At 38.8% G+C, this 17,011-nt stretch overlaps 1 protein-coding gene across 1 annotated transcript in view; it reads right to left on the bottom strand.

Annotated features, from left to right (window-relative positions):
• The window catches only part of LOC125414534 (disintegrin and metalloproteinase domain-containing protein 32), a 90,428-nt gene that overhangs the window by 19,181 nt on the left and 54,236 nt on the right, over positions 1 to 17,011 (bottom strand). Inside the window, exons 13-14 of the mRNA XM_087901090.1 lie at positions 4,038 to 4,142; positions 2,736 to 2,934 (exon numbers count right to left, since the gene is read on the bottom strand). Coding sequence (XP_087757216.1) covers positions 2,736 to 2,934; positions 4,038 to 4,142 — 304 coding nt within the window. The remainder of the gene's footprint in view (positions 1 to 2,735; positions 2,935 to 4,037; positions 4,143 to 17,011) is intronic.

Raw genomic sequence — 17,011 nt, 5'->3', positions numbered from 1 at the left:
CTATCCATACATTCTTTTATTCATCTGATGCCTCCCACATTGAAATGTAAGCTCCGTAAGAATAGGAATCCTGGTCTCAACCTTGATGTTCTCACCCAATTCTTGTCCATATTCTCAAGGTAAGAAGGAAGGCTTCTCCACCCGATTAAGATGCTAACTAAATAGTTACATGCTTAATAAGGACCATACATAATCAACTGGCACCAAACGCTGGTTGACTGTCAACCATGTCCATTTCTCTTTCATAGGAATTTGGCAAACAATACCAGGACCTTAAATATGAACTATATCTGTTCTATTTGAAACTATAGAGGACTTTTTTTTTTGCCTTTGATGGCTGAGCCATCTCTCCAGCCCTAGATATATTTTTTAAGCATAATATTTGAAACAAACTCTTTTGTGGTCTTTCCAGATAAGTTTTCCAATGCAGTTTCACCTTACTGAAAGACATTTTAGTTTCTCTCTTGCAAGTCCAACTGAGTGGTTGTTAAACCAACATCATTCAAAGATCCTACAGAGGGAACCAAGAGAAAATTTGCATAGACAAACAGGGGTTTTTCTTCATAGTAATCCAGAAAAGTAACCAACAGCTTCCTAGCCTATCGTCTGCCAGAACAATCATCTTGTGCAAAGTGATGAATTAAATTCCCCTTCTCTTGCTGTCTTACGGTCTCCCTTCCCCTTCATACTTGATTTATATGTTTAGGTGTTCATAAATTTACAATATATCTTCTTGAGGAGCTGACTTCTTTACCATCATATAATAAAGATATCTTTCCCATCTCTTCCTATCAACCTATGTAGAGAACCTTAAAGCGGAAATAAGTCTCTTGCATAGAGCAGACCCATACGCAGGATCTGGAAGACAAACACACAAAAGACGACCATTTCAGTGGCCTGGGAATTGGCTGGTTTTCTGTGAGTGTAGCTCAAGTGCTCTAAGCAATGGGTACACATATGGTACCCATTGCTTAGAGCAGGACCCAGGCGGGATTCCGTTGGATCTGGAAGTGGCTGTCCCTCTGTTCTAGAAGCCGTGTGACAGGAGCTACTTCTTGGAAATGTGGAGAGAAACACTATGGCATTTCCTTTTTCAGAAAGGTTTGGAGACGATAGCTGTTGGTGGCCAAACCGGCAAGAGGTCTCACCGGCTTCCACAGAGCAAACCAACGGAAATCACAAGTATTTTTAATATTGTTCAACATCACTAATCATCAAGCAAATACAAAAGAGTAACCAGAGTGAAATGTCTCACAGATGTCCAGGTGGATGCCAAAAAAGACAAAAGCTAACAAACATTGGTGAGCATGGTGGGTGGAAGTGCTCAGCCATTGGTGACAGGGATGGGGTACTCAGCTGTTGGTGACAGGGATGGGGTGACAGGGATGGGGCACTCAGCCATAGGTGACGGGGATGGGATGACAGGGATGGGGCACTCAGTCATTGGTGACAGGGATGGGGCACTCAGCCATTGGTAACGGGGATGGGGTGACAGGGATGGGGCACTCAGCCATTGGTAACGGGGATGGGGTGACAGTGAAGGGGCACTCAGCCGTTGGTGGCAGAAGTATGAGCTGGTTATAGAATCTATTGAAAACAGTTGAGAACTTCTTTAAGAACTGGGAAGTCTCACCCTCTCTAAGGAGTGGATGGGAGGTGGGGAGGGGCGAAGGCAGAGAGAGGAGTAGGAGAAGGGGAGGGAGTGGGAACTGAGATTGGTGTGTAAAATGAGAAAAGATTGTTTTTAAAAATTAATTTAATTTTTTTTTAAAAAAAAGGACTCAATACAGAGTTATCTCATGATTCAGAATTCCACCTTGCTGTATTTAAGGGGGAATGAAAGCATTTTCCCAAGGAGATATGCACAGTTCCAGGCTCGTTATCACAGGCTTCACAACAGCCAACATTTTAAAACAACCTAAAAGTGCATTGACTTTTAAATTAAAAATAATGAACAGATTAAACATAATTTAAAAATAATTTGTAAGAGATAGATGTATAGATAGATAGATACATACATACATACAGGTAATACATAGACAGACAGATAGTAGGTAGGTAGATAGATGGCTAGATAAATAGACAGATCGGTAGATGATAGATAGGATATTTAAATATCAAGTGCTATTTAGGCATAGATTTGATGCTTTTTGTCACAAGACTGAATCTCTACAAGACATTGTGCTAATTGAAATGAGTCAGGTACAGCAGTGAAAACTATGCTAGCAATCTCACTTACACGTGAATCTAAGACTGTCAAGTTCACAGAAGCACAGTATGAAAAGGTAGTTTTTAGGGACCCGGGGAAGGGGAAAAGAGATAACAGTCAAGAGGTTCAAGGTCTGATTTATATAAAGTGGTTCAGCTTAAAGGAGCTAAAATACAACCTCATGAAAATAGGAAACATTACTCTCTTATATATTTGAAATTTGCTAAGAGCTTAGATCTTAATATTTTATTTAAAGCTAAAAGAGAAAGCAGTACCTAAGGGAAGTTTTATGTGTATTTTTTAATTAGCTTGTTTATACCAAATATCTAAGTATGTGTACAGATATCAATTATCAAGTCCTATACCCAAAGCCATTTTGTATTTGACATTCACACTTCAATAAAAAAATATTTGTGAAACAATGTAAATATTAAATAAAAATTGAAATCTACATGGTGGTTCCTATTGTTTGAGCAATGTGAAAAGAAAGCATGAGTCACTGATTTAGATGTAACAAAAAATTTACCTTTTCCATATATCTCCTCGCAGCGTTTATTCAGGTCTGGACAGTCTCCATTGTAACAAATAAACCCGCCGTCCCTGCAGGTGTTCCCATTGCGTATGGTTATATCATATGGACATTTTCCTGAGCTCCCATTGCAGACTTCAGGAATATCACATTTTGCATGCTTTGGGGGTCTGCATACATGGTTTTTTGGTAAAAACTAACAGGAAAAAAAATTATATATAACAATACTGTGTTCACAAGTATTTCAAAACAGTATATTGGTCGTGTGTTCCTTTGATTCCTTAGTGTTTTTCAATCTCTTAGTATAAGTTGCTGTGCTATTCACTTAAAAATAAGCTGAATGCTTATATGAAAACAAGGGATAGGGCAGAGAAATAGAAGGATTGGTATAAGAAAAATTATGCTCTGGGATCAGGGAATGACTCAATGGGGAAAGGGTTTGCTGCAAAGCATGGGGAACTGAGCGCACATTCCCAGAACACACATAAAAGCTGGGTGTGGCCGTGTGCATCAGCAAACCCAGGACTAGTGCAGGTGTGGGGGTGGTAGGCCAGACAAGCAGATTCAAAGGTTCATGCACCAGTCAGTGTAACTGAAGTATCAGGCTTCCAGCTGAGACAGAGACATAGATCCAAGACCTAAAGTAGAGAAGCAATAGAGGAAAGCCATCCCAGTGTCAGCACCTGGCCCCCATATGGGCCACGTTACCCATACAGGCCACTGTGAGCACATGTGCGTGCACATGCGCACACAGGAACACACTCCATTGGCCTTTCATTCAAGGAAGCAAAAACAACTGTTAGCTTTGGAAAATAGGCTTGTAGGGTGAAAATATTTTAATTAAGTCAATTTTTAAAAATAGAAATGTTTACACCATAGTTTGCAATTGTGGAAGACTTGTCAATTCTGTTATAAGTTAAAACGAAAAGGAAAATGGTTAACTGGACCTTGTGGTACTGTCTTGTAATTCCAAGTTTTTGGGATACTGAGGCAGGGGGATTGTAAATTCAAGGACATCCAGGGTTACAGAATGAGCTCAAGCACAGCACGGGTCAGAGAAACTCTGCCACACACAGAAGAAGAGTCGGGGGGTAGCACCAAGTTAATAGAAATACGATATTAGGCAAAGACTGCAGCAATGGAGAGAATGTCACAAAATAAGAAACTGAATCCTTAATTCATTATCTTTTTCTTCACTTAAAAGGTAATTTGCTTTCACATAAAACTGTAGTCATAAGTCAATACATCCCCTGTATAGTTCATATGTGCTTATACAATGTCACTAAACTTAAACCTTACTTGACAAGATCGGCAGCAGGTTTGTAAGGGAGACATGCTGTCACATTTATTTCCTTGTTTCAGAACACAAGTTTTAGGTTCACAACAGCTATTGGGCCCACATTGCTGCAAAGAAAGATATATGTCAGTGGCAAAACTTGATAGAGCTGTGTAATCTAGGAAGACATTAACAATAGTGGCTTGTACCAATATTAGCATTCATGAATAATCATTATGATTAATGGGGTCTTAATAGAATAACTGATATCCTACTTTTCCTCCCAATCCAATTAGAAGCCATAGAAAAATACACGAGATACCTTTTTCCAACAGTTGGATACAACAGAGAAAGAAGAACAACTTCACTGAACTCCCATAACAAGAAACCCTTGAAAGTGCCCAAGAATGTATAAACACATAGCTGAATGATGCTGCGGGAGTATCTTCCGCTGCTTCAGCCAAGAGTCACTGAAGCACGAGCCCACGGTGCTGTGGGAGGGCCTTCCGCTCCATCAGCCAATAGCTGCTGAAATACCAGCCCACTGGGGCGTGGTATATTTCTCTTTTAAAAAGAGCCACAGATCTTGGCTCGGGCCTCTTGGTTCCGGCGCTTGGTCCTGGCTCCTGCTCCCGGCTCCTGCTCCAGCGACTAGGCTCCCTTCCTGATGGTTTATGGTGTATGTAAGTTTTACTCCCCAAAATAAATAACCCCTTAAAGCATAACTGGTGTGGGATTGATTCGCTGTTATTTGGCGCCCAGCGTTTGGTTTAAGAACCACCCCACCCCCTCACCTCCAGCTCGGCCTCTGGCTTGGCTACCTACCGCCGGCTCGGCTTGGCCAGCTGGTCTTGGCACGAGCCCTCCCTCAGTCATAACCTCCATGCCTCCCAGGATACACAGGTCCGGACAGTTTCTGCCAGCCTACTTTGCCCTGTTCTGTACGGATTTTTAAATTTTTCCTTGCAACGTGAGTCAAAGAGCTCACAGCGCAAGCTCCCTTTGAAGTTCCAGCAAGCTGTTTGAAACCTCTGCCATCCGCCATAACTGATTGGGAGTGCTGCAAGCAGCTTGACCCTTAATTCCAGCACAGGGACACGGGGCCCAAAGCACTAGGCCTCTTTAGCAACAGCGCAGTGGCTGTGTCGCGACCCTCTGCATCGGGTTGAACAGAACGGCAGGGCAGGAGAGCCCGGCCAGGATAGGCCAGGCTGCCTTGTTTATTGGCCACTAGAAGCTCTCTGACCTTTTGTGATCTGTGAATTTAACCTCTGGATTTGAGTGTATATATTCTAGAGTTTACTTCCTGATTCGACGCCATTGCCACGTGGATTCAGGTGCGCCCCACCTCCTACTGGCAGGCAATGGTCATTACAGGTAAGATTTTTCTTTTCAGTTGAAAATACATACATACATACATACATACATACATACAAGTACAATTTCTTTTGATTGAAAATGTCAGAAAATATTACTATCCAAAAGTTCAATGGTTTTTTTAATTGTGCTATGAAGGATATTCTGAAGGAATATTCCTCTTACTTTGTTATTCCTGGGATCTGTCGCTTTTCTGGTGTTTGACTATTTTATAAGAAAGATACAGTCCTTACAGACTGAATCTACAATGCTGAGGGCAGAGATTAAAACCTTAAGAACAATTCAGACTGATACCAACCTCCTCAAAAAAGAGTTTGGAGTTCTCAAGGAGGAGACTAGATCTTTGTCTGATATGACTCGGTCGACTGACCAAAATATCAAGAAGGTACAGTCTGATATTGCTTCTTTAGAAGGGAGCTTCACTGCTCTGGAGGAGGGGACAACCAAAATGACTCGTAACCTCCAGTCCATGACTGTAAGTGCTGAAACATTAGCTGAGAGGATTATAACCATTGAATGTGAAAATCGAACTTTATCAAAAGGGTATGATAGATTAATTGACAGGATTTCCATACAAAAAGGCATAGTACATGCCATGAGGATTGTGTCCAAGAAGGAAATGGTGTCTCTGACGGACAAGCTCCATGCCTTAGAATCGTTAATGAAGGCTTTGGAGCATAATACTGGACAGGAGATTCAGGACTTACAGAAGGCAATGGTGAGCAGATTTACTAAGACTGAGGAAATCATAGACTCTGATGAACAGGAGCAAAAGGTAGAAAGGCAACATTCACCTCAAAAAACTCTCAGTCTACATAGAGTTATACCTGCCTTTCCAGTAATAACATCAGAAAAGATAACCGGCTCCAAAAACCCTAAGGTCATTAAAGAACATACATGGGAGCCTATACATATGAATGATCTGAAAGAATTTAAATAAGCAATTGTGAATTATGGACTACATTCATCCTTTGTTAGGGAGATGTTAAAATCCTGGGCTCTGAGCAGCAGGGCCACCCTCAAGATTGGAACCAGCTCACGTCAGCTGTCCTAGAGAACAGACCTTTATGGCATTTCAAATGCCTATTCAAACAAGAGGCCAGACTTTTACAACAACAAGAATCAGCGAAAGGAATTGAAGTTTCTCTAGATCAAATTCTAGAGGAAGGACTTTACTCTGATCCTCAGGAACAAGCTCTTTATGATGAAAACATTTTATCCATATGTGCTACAGCAGCTCTAAGGGCCTGGGACAGGGTTCAAGACTCAGGTCAGAGAGTAGAATCGTATATCAGGGTCAAACAGGGTCAGAGAGAACCCTTTAGTGACTTTTTACAAAGACTAACTAAGGCTGTACAAATAGGGATACCTGATCCAGAAGCAAGAAATATAGTAACTGAGTCTTTGGCTTATGAGAATGCCAATGTAGAATGCAAAAGGATCCTGGGGACTTTAAAGCTCAGATCAGTGCCTTTGGATGAATGGGTTTTACATACAATGAATGTTGATATATTTGATTATGGCAATGAAACATGGGTGCAAGAAGCAATTTCCAAAGGTAAAAGGAGACATCAGATTACAAAATGCTTTCATTGTGGCAAAATGGGACACATGAAAAGGGACTGCAGACAATGGAATTCCAGGAATAATGCCTCTTCTAGGAATAACAGGAATAGGAGGACTCAGCCTTCAGGTTTATGTAGGAGATGTGGAAAGGGCAGGCATTGGACGAATGAGTGTAGGTCAGCAAGAGATAAACAGGGCAACCCGTTGCCATCGGGAAACTCAATAGGGGGCCTCTCGAAGGCCCCCATGGCAAATGTGGTCCAGTCATTTCCGATCACTGCAGAGAACGTGCCTCTTCACGGAAATTAGAATGCCCCATGCCTGCTGTTAAAAGCAATAATGGCCTGAAGGATGAATTAAATGTGGTGAATGAATCAAGAAATCTAAGAGGACAAAGTAAACGAATATTCTGGCAGACTTCTATAAATGAACAAAGACCACAGCTAAGAGTGTGTGTAAATGGCAAATTTATTATTGGCTTACTGGACACAGGTGCGGATGTAAGTATCATTACTCCAGAATCTTGGCATCCGCATTGGCCTCTTCAGGAGGTAGATATTCAGTTCTTAGGAATTGGAACCCTATCTCGAGTAAGACAAAGCATGAGATGGGTCAATTGTATAGGTCCAGACGGACAAATAGGAAAACTAAGGCCATATGTAGCCAATATTGCAGTGAATTTATGGGGCCGTGACCTATTGCAGCAATGGAATACCCAAATTAACATTCCTCTGCTTCCAGAGCCTATATTTCTAAGGACAATATTACAAGATATTACAGATGGCAGACACAAGCCATTAGAGCTATACAAGAACACAACACAATTGATGACCCTTCAGAGGTACCAACAGCCATGCCTCTACAATGGTTGACTGAGAAACCAATATGGACTAAACAGTGGCCTTTAGCTGAGGAAAAGTTACAGGCTTTAGAACAGCTGGTACAAGAGCAATTAGATGCTGGACATGTAGAAGAATCTACCAGCCTTTGGAACTCTCCTGTATTTGTTGTTAAGAAAAAATCTGGTAAATGGAGAATGGTGACAGATCTTAGAGCTATCAACAAGGTTATTCAACCTATGGGCCCCCTGCAATCTGGAATTCCTCTGCCCTCCCTGTTACCAAAGGGATGGCCTCTTATAGTTATTGATCTTAAATATTGTTTCTTCACTATACCATTACAAGAAAAAGACAGAGAAAAGTTTGCCTTCACAGTGCCTACCTATAATAACTCTCAGCCTGCAAGGAGGTACCAGTGGACTATCCTCCCACAGGGAATGTTAAACTCTCCCACCCTGTGCCAATATTTTGTAAGCCAACCATTGAAAATTATACGCAAACAATTTCCTAAGTCCATAATATACCACTATATGGATGATATCCTGATATCTGATAAAAACAGAGACACCTTAGAAAGGCTGTTTGAAGAAGTAAAAATAGTATTACCTAAATGGGGATTGCAAATTGCTCCTGAAAAAATTCAGAGAGGAGATTCTGTTAATTATTTAGGTTATAAAATAGGTTTACATAGAATTAAGACTCAAAAGGCACAAATCAGGAGAGACCGGTTATGAACTCTTAATGACTTTCAAAGATTATTAGGAGACATTTCCAGTCTATGACCAGCTGTTGGGATAACACCTGATCTAATAATTCATTTAAACAAAACCTTAGATGGTGACAAAGATTTGAATAGTCCCAGAGAGTTATCAGCTGAAGCAGAAAAGGAACTGACGATGGTTGAGGAAAAATTACAGGAGGCACATGTAGATAGGGTGGATCCAAATCTTAGTTGCATTCTAGTCATATTGCCTTCCAGAATTTCTCCTACGGGAATTTTAAGGCAGAGGGAAGATACTATTTTAGAGTGCATCTTTTTACCACACAAACCAAGTAAAAAATTAAAAACTTATGTGGAAAAAGTCTCTGAATTGATTATAAAAGGAAAATTGAGACTTCGTCAATTAGCAGGTATAGACCCAGCAGAAATTATAGTGCCTTTCACTGCTGATGAGATAAAAAAGTTGTGGGAAGACAATGAACCATGGCAAAGAGCTTGTGCTAATTTTTTGGGAGAAATCAATAACAATTACCCAAAAAGCAAGAGACTTAACTTTATAAAGAGAACTTCTTGGATCCTCCCTCGAATTGTCCATGATGCTCCAATAACCAGAGCCTGTACATTTCATACCGATGCTAATAAATCAGGGAAAGCAGGTTACAAATCAGAAGAATTGAGTAAAGTGGAACAAAGTCCTTATGATTCTGTCCGGAAGGCAGAATTATATGCCATCCTTATGGTGTTTAGGGATTTTAAAGAACCTCTTAATATAATTACTGACTCACAATATGCAGAAAGAGTTATTTTGCATATTGAAACTGCTGAATTTATACCTGATGATACAGAACTGACCTCATTGTTTATCCAGGTACAAGACATGATCAGAAACAAGCTCTGCCCTATGTATATAACACATATCCGATCCCATACGGGTCTGCCAGGTCCTCTAGCACAAGGTAATGCAGATATTGATCAATTATTGATTGGTAGTGTGCTGCAGGCATCTGAATTTCATAAAAACCATCATGTCAATAGCAAAGGTTTGAAAAAAGAGTTTTCTATTACATGGCAACAAGCTAAGGAGATTGTAAAGAAATGCCCTACTTGCTCTTTTTATAACCAAACACCATTGCCTGCAGGGACTAATCCAAAGGGTATTAAAAGGAATGAAATTTGGCAGATGGATATGTTTCACTTTCCAGAATTTGGCAAATTAAAATATGTACATCACACCATTGACATGTACTCAGGTTTCCAATGGGCAACTGCTTTAAGCTCAGAAAAAGCTGATTCAGTAATCACTCATTTATTAGAAGTTATGGCCATCATGGGTATACCTACACAGATAAAGACGGATAATGGTCCAGCTTATGTTTCTAGGAAAATGACACGATTTTTTGCTTATTATAATATTAAGCATGTTACAGGTATATCATACAATCCTACAGGTCAACCAGTTATAGAAAGATCAAATCGAACTATAAAAGATATGTTGAACAAACAGAAAGGGGTGGAAAATACCCCCAGGAATAGGTTACATAATGCTTTATTAACCTTGAATTTTCTCAATGCTAATGAGAAAGGGACAACGGCTGCAGAAAGACATTGGATATTGGAAAAGTCTGCTGAATTAAATCAACCAATTTATTTCAAGGATGTGCTGACCTCACAGTGGAAGCCAGGAGATGTGTTGCGTTGGGGAAGGGGTTTTGCTCTTGTTTCCATAGGAGAAGAAAAATTGTGGATACCATCAAAATTAATAAAGGTTAGATCTGAAGAGAAGAAACCTCTTGGAACGGAGAAATGATAGCATCTACAATGATGATGACCATACAGGTGGTAAGAAAAACATAAAATGGGGGCAGAGTTCTGTTCTTGTCTCCACAGGAAAACGTTCGTCTTTGAAACTTCAAAGGACCCTGGATGTTTGAATACTGACAGATGGACAAATAACTACCCAATATGGATTATCAAGAAAACTGAATAGGTTCTGTGAGTATGAAGCTCTGGAATATACTAAATCATATTTCTGAATTTATAGAGCTGGTTTTGGAGTTGGACTCTTGGATTGGTCCCTCTCTAATTCCAAGCCTGTTGTTAGGAGAAAAACCCAGAGTTTCTGGAGTTTCTGTCTTATGTCAAGAGCCATGATATGAGACGGAAAGAAATATGAGTTTAGAAAACATCTTTGCTTTTCTTCATATCTATCACACTTTTCATCGAATATGTCTATCATACCTTTCATTGAATATATGTTTATATATGTCTATATAATTAATGTTGAAGTTTTCCACAATGAACAACGAGCTCTTTCTGCACTGACATTTGAAGTTTCCAGGAAGAAGATGGGACCCCCGTAACAACATAACAACAACTCCACTCGGTTGATATGACGTCATGATACTGATAGTGCTACTACAAGTCCTGTTCCGGGTATCAGCTGCACAGATGATTCCAACTTGGTTAGCTGAAATGGTGCACATCTTGAACAACATTCTGGCCAGACCTCCACCAAATACTCAGAGACTGTTTGCAATTTTAAAAGACATTGACCTTGAAATTTAACCATCATTTTAGTTTCACAGGATCCTCCAGAAAGAACCATACCCCCATGACAGCTGGAAGTAATTCTAGAGGACGATGTCCCCTCTCTCAGCAAAGTTTGTCCTCAGGTTTAGGAACAATATTTAGGGATTGATTATAATTAGTATACGGTTGAGAGTTGGGAAAGGAATTTTATAAGCTCAGTGATCTTTTGGGAAAAAAGGGGGGGATAATTGGATAGATAATAATGGTATTTGTGAGTTATTGTTTATAGATAATTACATCGGCGTATAGTGAATATTGTATGTATGCATGCTTCTACCTGTTTAAAACATTTTTTATGTATTGATATATATTGTATTGATATATGTATACCATATTGCAGTGTACATTTCTACCTCTGATTAAGATACTCATATGTTGTTTATGTATTGATAGTTATTGTTTACATTTGGAGGTCATTGTCCTCATTTATTGCACAGTTGTTTATTCTCTTAGTCTTTAAGTTAGATACATGTTAAGAATTGTAGATCTTAATTACAGTTAATTAATTGTAACTTAGTTGTAGTTAGAATAGTCATCTATGTCTGTCATATTTATAGTTAGACTAATCAGGTTCTTTAGATACATAGAGATTATATATAAATAGTCTTCAACCTCTTCGAAGAGCTGTAGAAAATGGCATTTAATTTAATCTTAATGTTCTGTGTAGTGAGACACAATCACTCCTGGCAATACTGACCTATTCCCGAGAGATTGTTGAGCACCAAAGACACTCCACTTGGAGCTTGTCTTCTTGACAAAACTGGCCTCTGGGTAAGGAACTGCCCATACTTCAACTACTGACAAATACACGGTATCCGGAAATGGATAAACAGAACTGTCAAATCTTGCCAAGACAGGGTAAGATGGTTTTGAAAAATCTCTTGCCTGTTAAAATCCTGAAATGGATAAAATCCAGAAATGGATAAACAGAACTGTTAAATCTTGCCAAGACAGGGTAAGATGGTTTTGAGAAATCTCTTGCCTTTTAAAAATAATCTGTCAGTTATTCTAGGCCTTAGTCAAAGTTGGATGCTTCAACACTGCAAGCAGGTCTTTGGTGATTGCCCAGGTAGCCAGTTGTCTCTGTGATTTGTTGCATGTTTTGGAAGTTCTTTGATTGCACTTCCTAATTACTCAGGTAACATTATTTCCCTTCTTGGATCTTCTATGGGGTTGAAGACTAGATAAATGTAGCTACTTTCCTCTCATGACTTGGCCAAGTTATTTATTATACAAGACTTCAGCTAGTTAGAATAGGATATTTGTACTTATTGTATATAATTGTGTAGGTTTGTACTTACTGTATATAATTTTGTAGTAGGCTTAGAACTCTCTTACTTAAACAAAAGGGGGAGGTGCTGCGGGAGTATCTTCCGCTGCTTCAGCCAATAGTCGCTGAAGCACGAGCCCATGGTGCTGTGGGAGGGCCTTCCGCTCCATCAGCCAATAGCCGCTGAAATACCAGCCCACTGGGGCATGGTATATTTCTCTTTTAAAAAGAGCCACAGATCTCGGCTCGGGCCTCTTGGTTCCAGCGCTTGGTCCCGGCTCCTGCTCCCGGCTCCTGCTCCAGTGACTAGGCTCCCTTCCTGATGGTTTATGGTGTATGTAAGTTTTACCACCCAAAATAAATAACCCTTTAAAGCATAACTGGTGTGGGATTGATTCGCCGTTAGAATGACACTAAGGTAACTCTGAATTTGAACACTGAATTCATTAAAGAGATAGAAATATTGAAGAGAACGCATGCAGAAATGAAGAATTGAAAAACTTAATATGCCACTTGGAAAATGCAGGAACAGTCTTTCATGTTGAACGAATCAAGCAGAAGACAGTATCAGGACTCAAAGTAAAGGATCTAGACAAAAAAAAAGAGAGCATAAAAAAATTAAACAAACACAGGAAAGGAACATGAAGTAACTTTCAGACCTTATGTAAAGACCAAACCTTCAAATTATAGGCTTGAGTAAGGAAGAAGAATGGCCAGAGGCAAGGATGAGATCATGTACAAGATCACAGAAGAAAAAAATCCCCAAACTAAAGAAGGACATACCCATAGAGATAGAAGAAGCACACAGAACCCCAACTAGACAAGACCAGAAAAACAAAACACCCCACAGCATAGCATAATTAAACACTAAATATATAGAACAAAGAAAAACTACTAAAAACTTCAAGAGAAAAAACCAAAGTCACATATAAAGGAAAACCTATCAGAATATTTCTCAGTGAAAACTGAAAGCCAGAAGAGTCTGGAATAATACATTCCAAGTTCTGAAAGACCATGACTGACAACCTAGAGTACTGTACCCAGAAAAACTACCTGCAATAGTTAAAGAAGGAAAGAGAACTTTAAGGACACAAAAGAGCTTTAAAATTCATAACAAAGAACAGAGCACTAAGGATCATACATGAAGAGATGAATAAGCAACACCTAAGAGACTCTAGTAAGAAAACAAAGCTATAATTTAATGAAATACAAAGCACAACTAAGAATACAAATCTTCAAAAATAAATATTGCAACCTATAAACCCATTTCAATATTTAATGTAAATATTAATGGCTTCAAATCTCTAACCAAAAATCCATAGCAATGAATTAAGAAACAAAACCCATCTATCTATTGTCTATAAGAAAGTCATCCTAGCTTTAGAAATAGGGACCACAGGGATAGAAAAAATTCTCCATTTAAATTGAAACAAGGGACAAACAGTCAGCTATTTTAATATCTGACAGAATAGACTTCAAATCAAAATTAATCAGAAGAGTTAGGGAATAATATATGCTTATTAAAGGAAAGATCCACCCAAGAGTATATTACAATTTAAATCACTTATGTACCAAAAAGCACTACTATCAACACTACTATCAGCTAAGATCACATGTTGACCCTTAAATATTGAAAGCAGGAGTCATCAGTAACCCTGACCCACCAAGAGAAAGGTCATTGAGACAACAAATTAAGAGAAAAATCCTGAAATCAATCGGTGGTGGCAAATGCCTTTAATGCCAGCATTAGGGAGGCAGAGGCAGGCAGATCTCTGTGAGTCTGAGGCTAGCCTGATCTACAAGAGCTAGTTCCAGAACAAACTCCAAAGTTACAGAGAAACCTTGTCTCAAAAAACAAGAGAGAGAGAGAGAGAGAGAGAGAGAGAGAGAGAGAGAGAGAGAGAGAGAAATATGCTGGAATTAAATGATGGATGGATCAAATGGATCTAACAACCACAATAAAAATCTATGTAAACGCTAAAAGAATATACTTGCTTCTCAGCAGCCCACGGAACATTCTCCAATTATTAGGTCAAAAAGCAAGTAAAAAAAGATAGATATAACACTGGGCAGTGGTAGCACACACCTTTAATCCCAGCACTCAGAAGGCAGAGGAAGGCAGATCTCTGTGAGTTCAAGGCCAGTCTGGTCTACAAGAGCTAGTTCCAGGACAGCCAGAACTGTTACACAGAGAAGCCCTGTCTTGAAAAACTAAACAACAACAAAAAAAGAGAGATAAATAACAGCCGATATCCTATCTAACAGCCGAGAATTAAAGTTGTGTATCAAGAACAAGTGAAATAGCAAAAATATATAAATTCATAGAAGTTAAAAAACTCACTACTGAATGAAATTACATCAAGACAGACATCAAGAAGAAAAATAAAATAAAATAAAAATGCAACATTCCCCAACCTTAGGATATAATGAAGGCAGTGCTAAGAGGTAAATTCATAGTGATAACTGCCTACATCAAAAAATAACTGAAGAGAACTCATATAAATAATGACAACACAATTGGAAGTTCTAGAAAAACAAGAATATGAGCCGGAAAGAGTAGACAGGAAGAAATAAACTCAGGTTGAAATCAGTAAAATAGAAAACAAAAACAAACATAAAGAATAAGGAAACCAAATGTTGGTTCTTTGTGGAAATCAACAAAATGGACAAACCTTTAAATAAATTAACAAAATCATGGAGAGAGATCATCCAAATTGATGTGGGATTCCCCTCTGTGTGCTGTGAATATCATTGGTTAATAAAGGAACTGCTTTGGGCTTATAGCAGAGCTATAGGGGAACAGAGCTAGGCATGGGGAGGGAACTAAACTGAATGCTGGGAGATAGGAGGCAGAGACAGGGAGAAGCCACATAGACCTGCTAGAGACAGATAATGGAACTTTAACCAGTAAGCCACAGCCACATGGCGATACACAGATTAATAGAAATGGGTTAAATTAATATGTAAGAGTTAGCCAATAAGAAGCTAGAGCTAAAAGGCCAAGCAGTGATTTAATTAATACAGTTCTGTGTGGTTATTTCAGTTTCTGGGCAGCCAGGAAACAAAGAAGTGGCCTACTAAATCCATGTAAAACCTGATAAAGCTTAAAAAGGAATCCTAAACACAAAAGAACAGAGTTAAGCATGGCTTGGTAGAAGCATTTTCTTGTGTGGGCTCTGTTTGCTAGAAGCAAGCAGAGGCATGGCTCCTTTAAGAGAGGTCTTCCTGATTCAGTGATAGCAGACTGGAAAATGTGCAAGACTTGCAGAGGCAGTGAATGGACTTCCAACATGTTGGACTCTTCAGAGCAAGCAGGCAGTGCTGTGTTTCTCCTAACAATGGAGCCACTTAAATTTATAAGAAGGGCTTAGCATTTTAAGAATCAGTCCTGGTCATAAAATAATTATAAATATAGAATAAAGACAAATTCAGATGGAAAAGACCTCTAAATTGGTCATAGTGTTGGATAAACATACGTAGGCTTGGGAGAGGGAAGAAACAGAGTATAGAGAAGGAAGGCAGATCTCTGTGAGTTCAAGGCCAGTCTGGTCTACAAGAGCTAGTTCCATTAAAAAGTAAATCATTAAAATTTTTTAAGCAAATCATTAAAAAATTAAAACAAAGTCTTTAAAGAGACAGAATATAAACAATCATAGATTAAAGGGAATTAAAAAATAATAAGCCACGTAAAGATGAACTATACACAGAGTCTGGATTATGAATATTATTGTATTTTCTTTGAATTTCTTGACTGCAGAGAGACATTTGATTCTGGGGATTTCTAAGCTAAACCAACATACATATTTTAAAGGTATCTTAAATTCAAAATGTGGGTCTCTAAGTATATGTTGCTTTGAAATAGAGGTTCTGCTTTTGTTTCCACAGAAGATGATAACCTATAGAATACTTCCAGACTAATATGGTTTGATGGACCAAGAGCCCCTGAAAGGTCGCCTTGAACACTCCTCAAAAAATTACTTTGCCCAATAAACAACAGGAATCAGTTTGGAGAAAACTATGCCCATATTCCCAAATATTGTTTATAAATGTTTGTTTATATTTAAAGGGGGATATCCAATAGATGTTTACATTGATGTGGATATTGGTTTATTGATACAAATTTAAGGACAATTTTGTTATACCGTGCATATGTTTCTGCTCTTAATTAAGGTATTGCGTTTGTGTAGCTCATTTAAAAATGCAATGTATAATTAAAAAGTATAGGCTAATAGATAATCATCTATAATAGTCAAGCTTGTAGTCATGTTAGATTTTCTAGATGTACAGAGATGTATTTCAGATGGATAGGGATTCTTCAAACCTTTCAAAGACTACAAAATATGGCATTTAAAATGTTTAAGAATTTAGGACTTTTCATGACAATGAGACACATCTGCTCCTGGCAGTTCCAATCTACTTCAAGAGAAAGATGGGCATTGAAGAGGCTCCTTATGGAGTTGTTTAGCCATTTGGGTGAGAAACTACTCTTTCCTGGACTGCTTGATGAACTGGACATGCAGGACCCAAAGAGAAATGACTGCTAAAATTGACTAAAAGGTTCCTACTTTATGAAAGAGTCTACCAAACATTCTGAAGGACACAGAAAAATGTAATAGATAAGATGCCAATATAGGT

Source organism: Myodes glareolus, chromosome 23, assembly GCF_982192425.1.
Source record: "Myodes glareolus chromosome 23, mMyoGla1.1, whole genome shotgun sequence".
NCBI lineage: Eukaryota > Metazoa > Chordata > Mammalia > Rodentia > Cricetidae > Myodes > Myodes glareolus.
The sequence above is the reverse complement of the archived record's forward strand: the minus strand, read 5'-3'. Positions and strand labels throughout refer to the sequence as shown.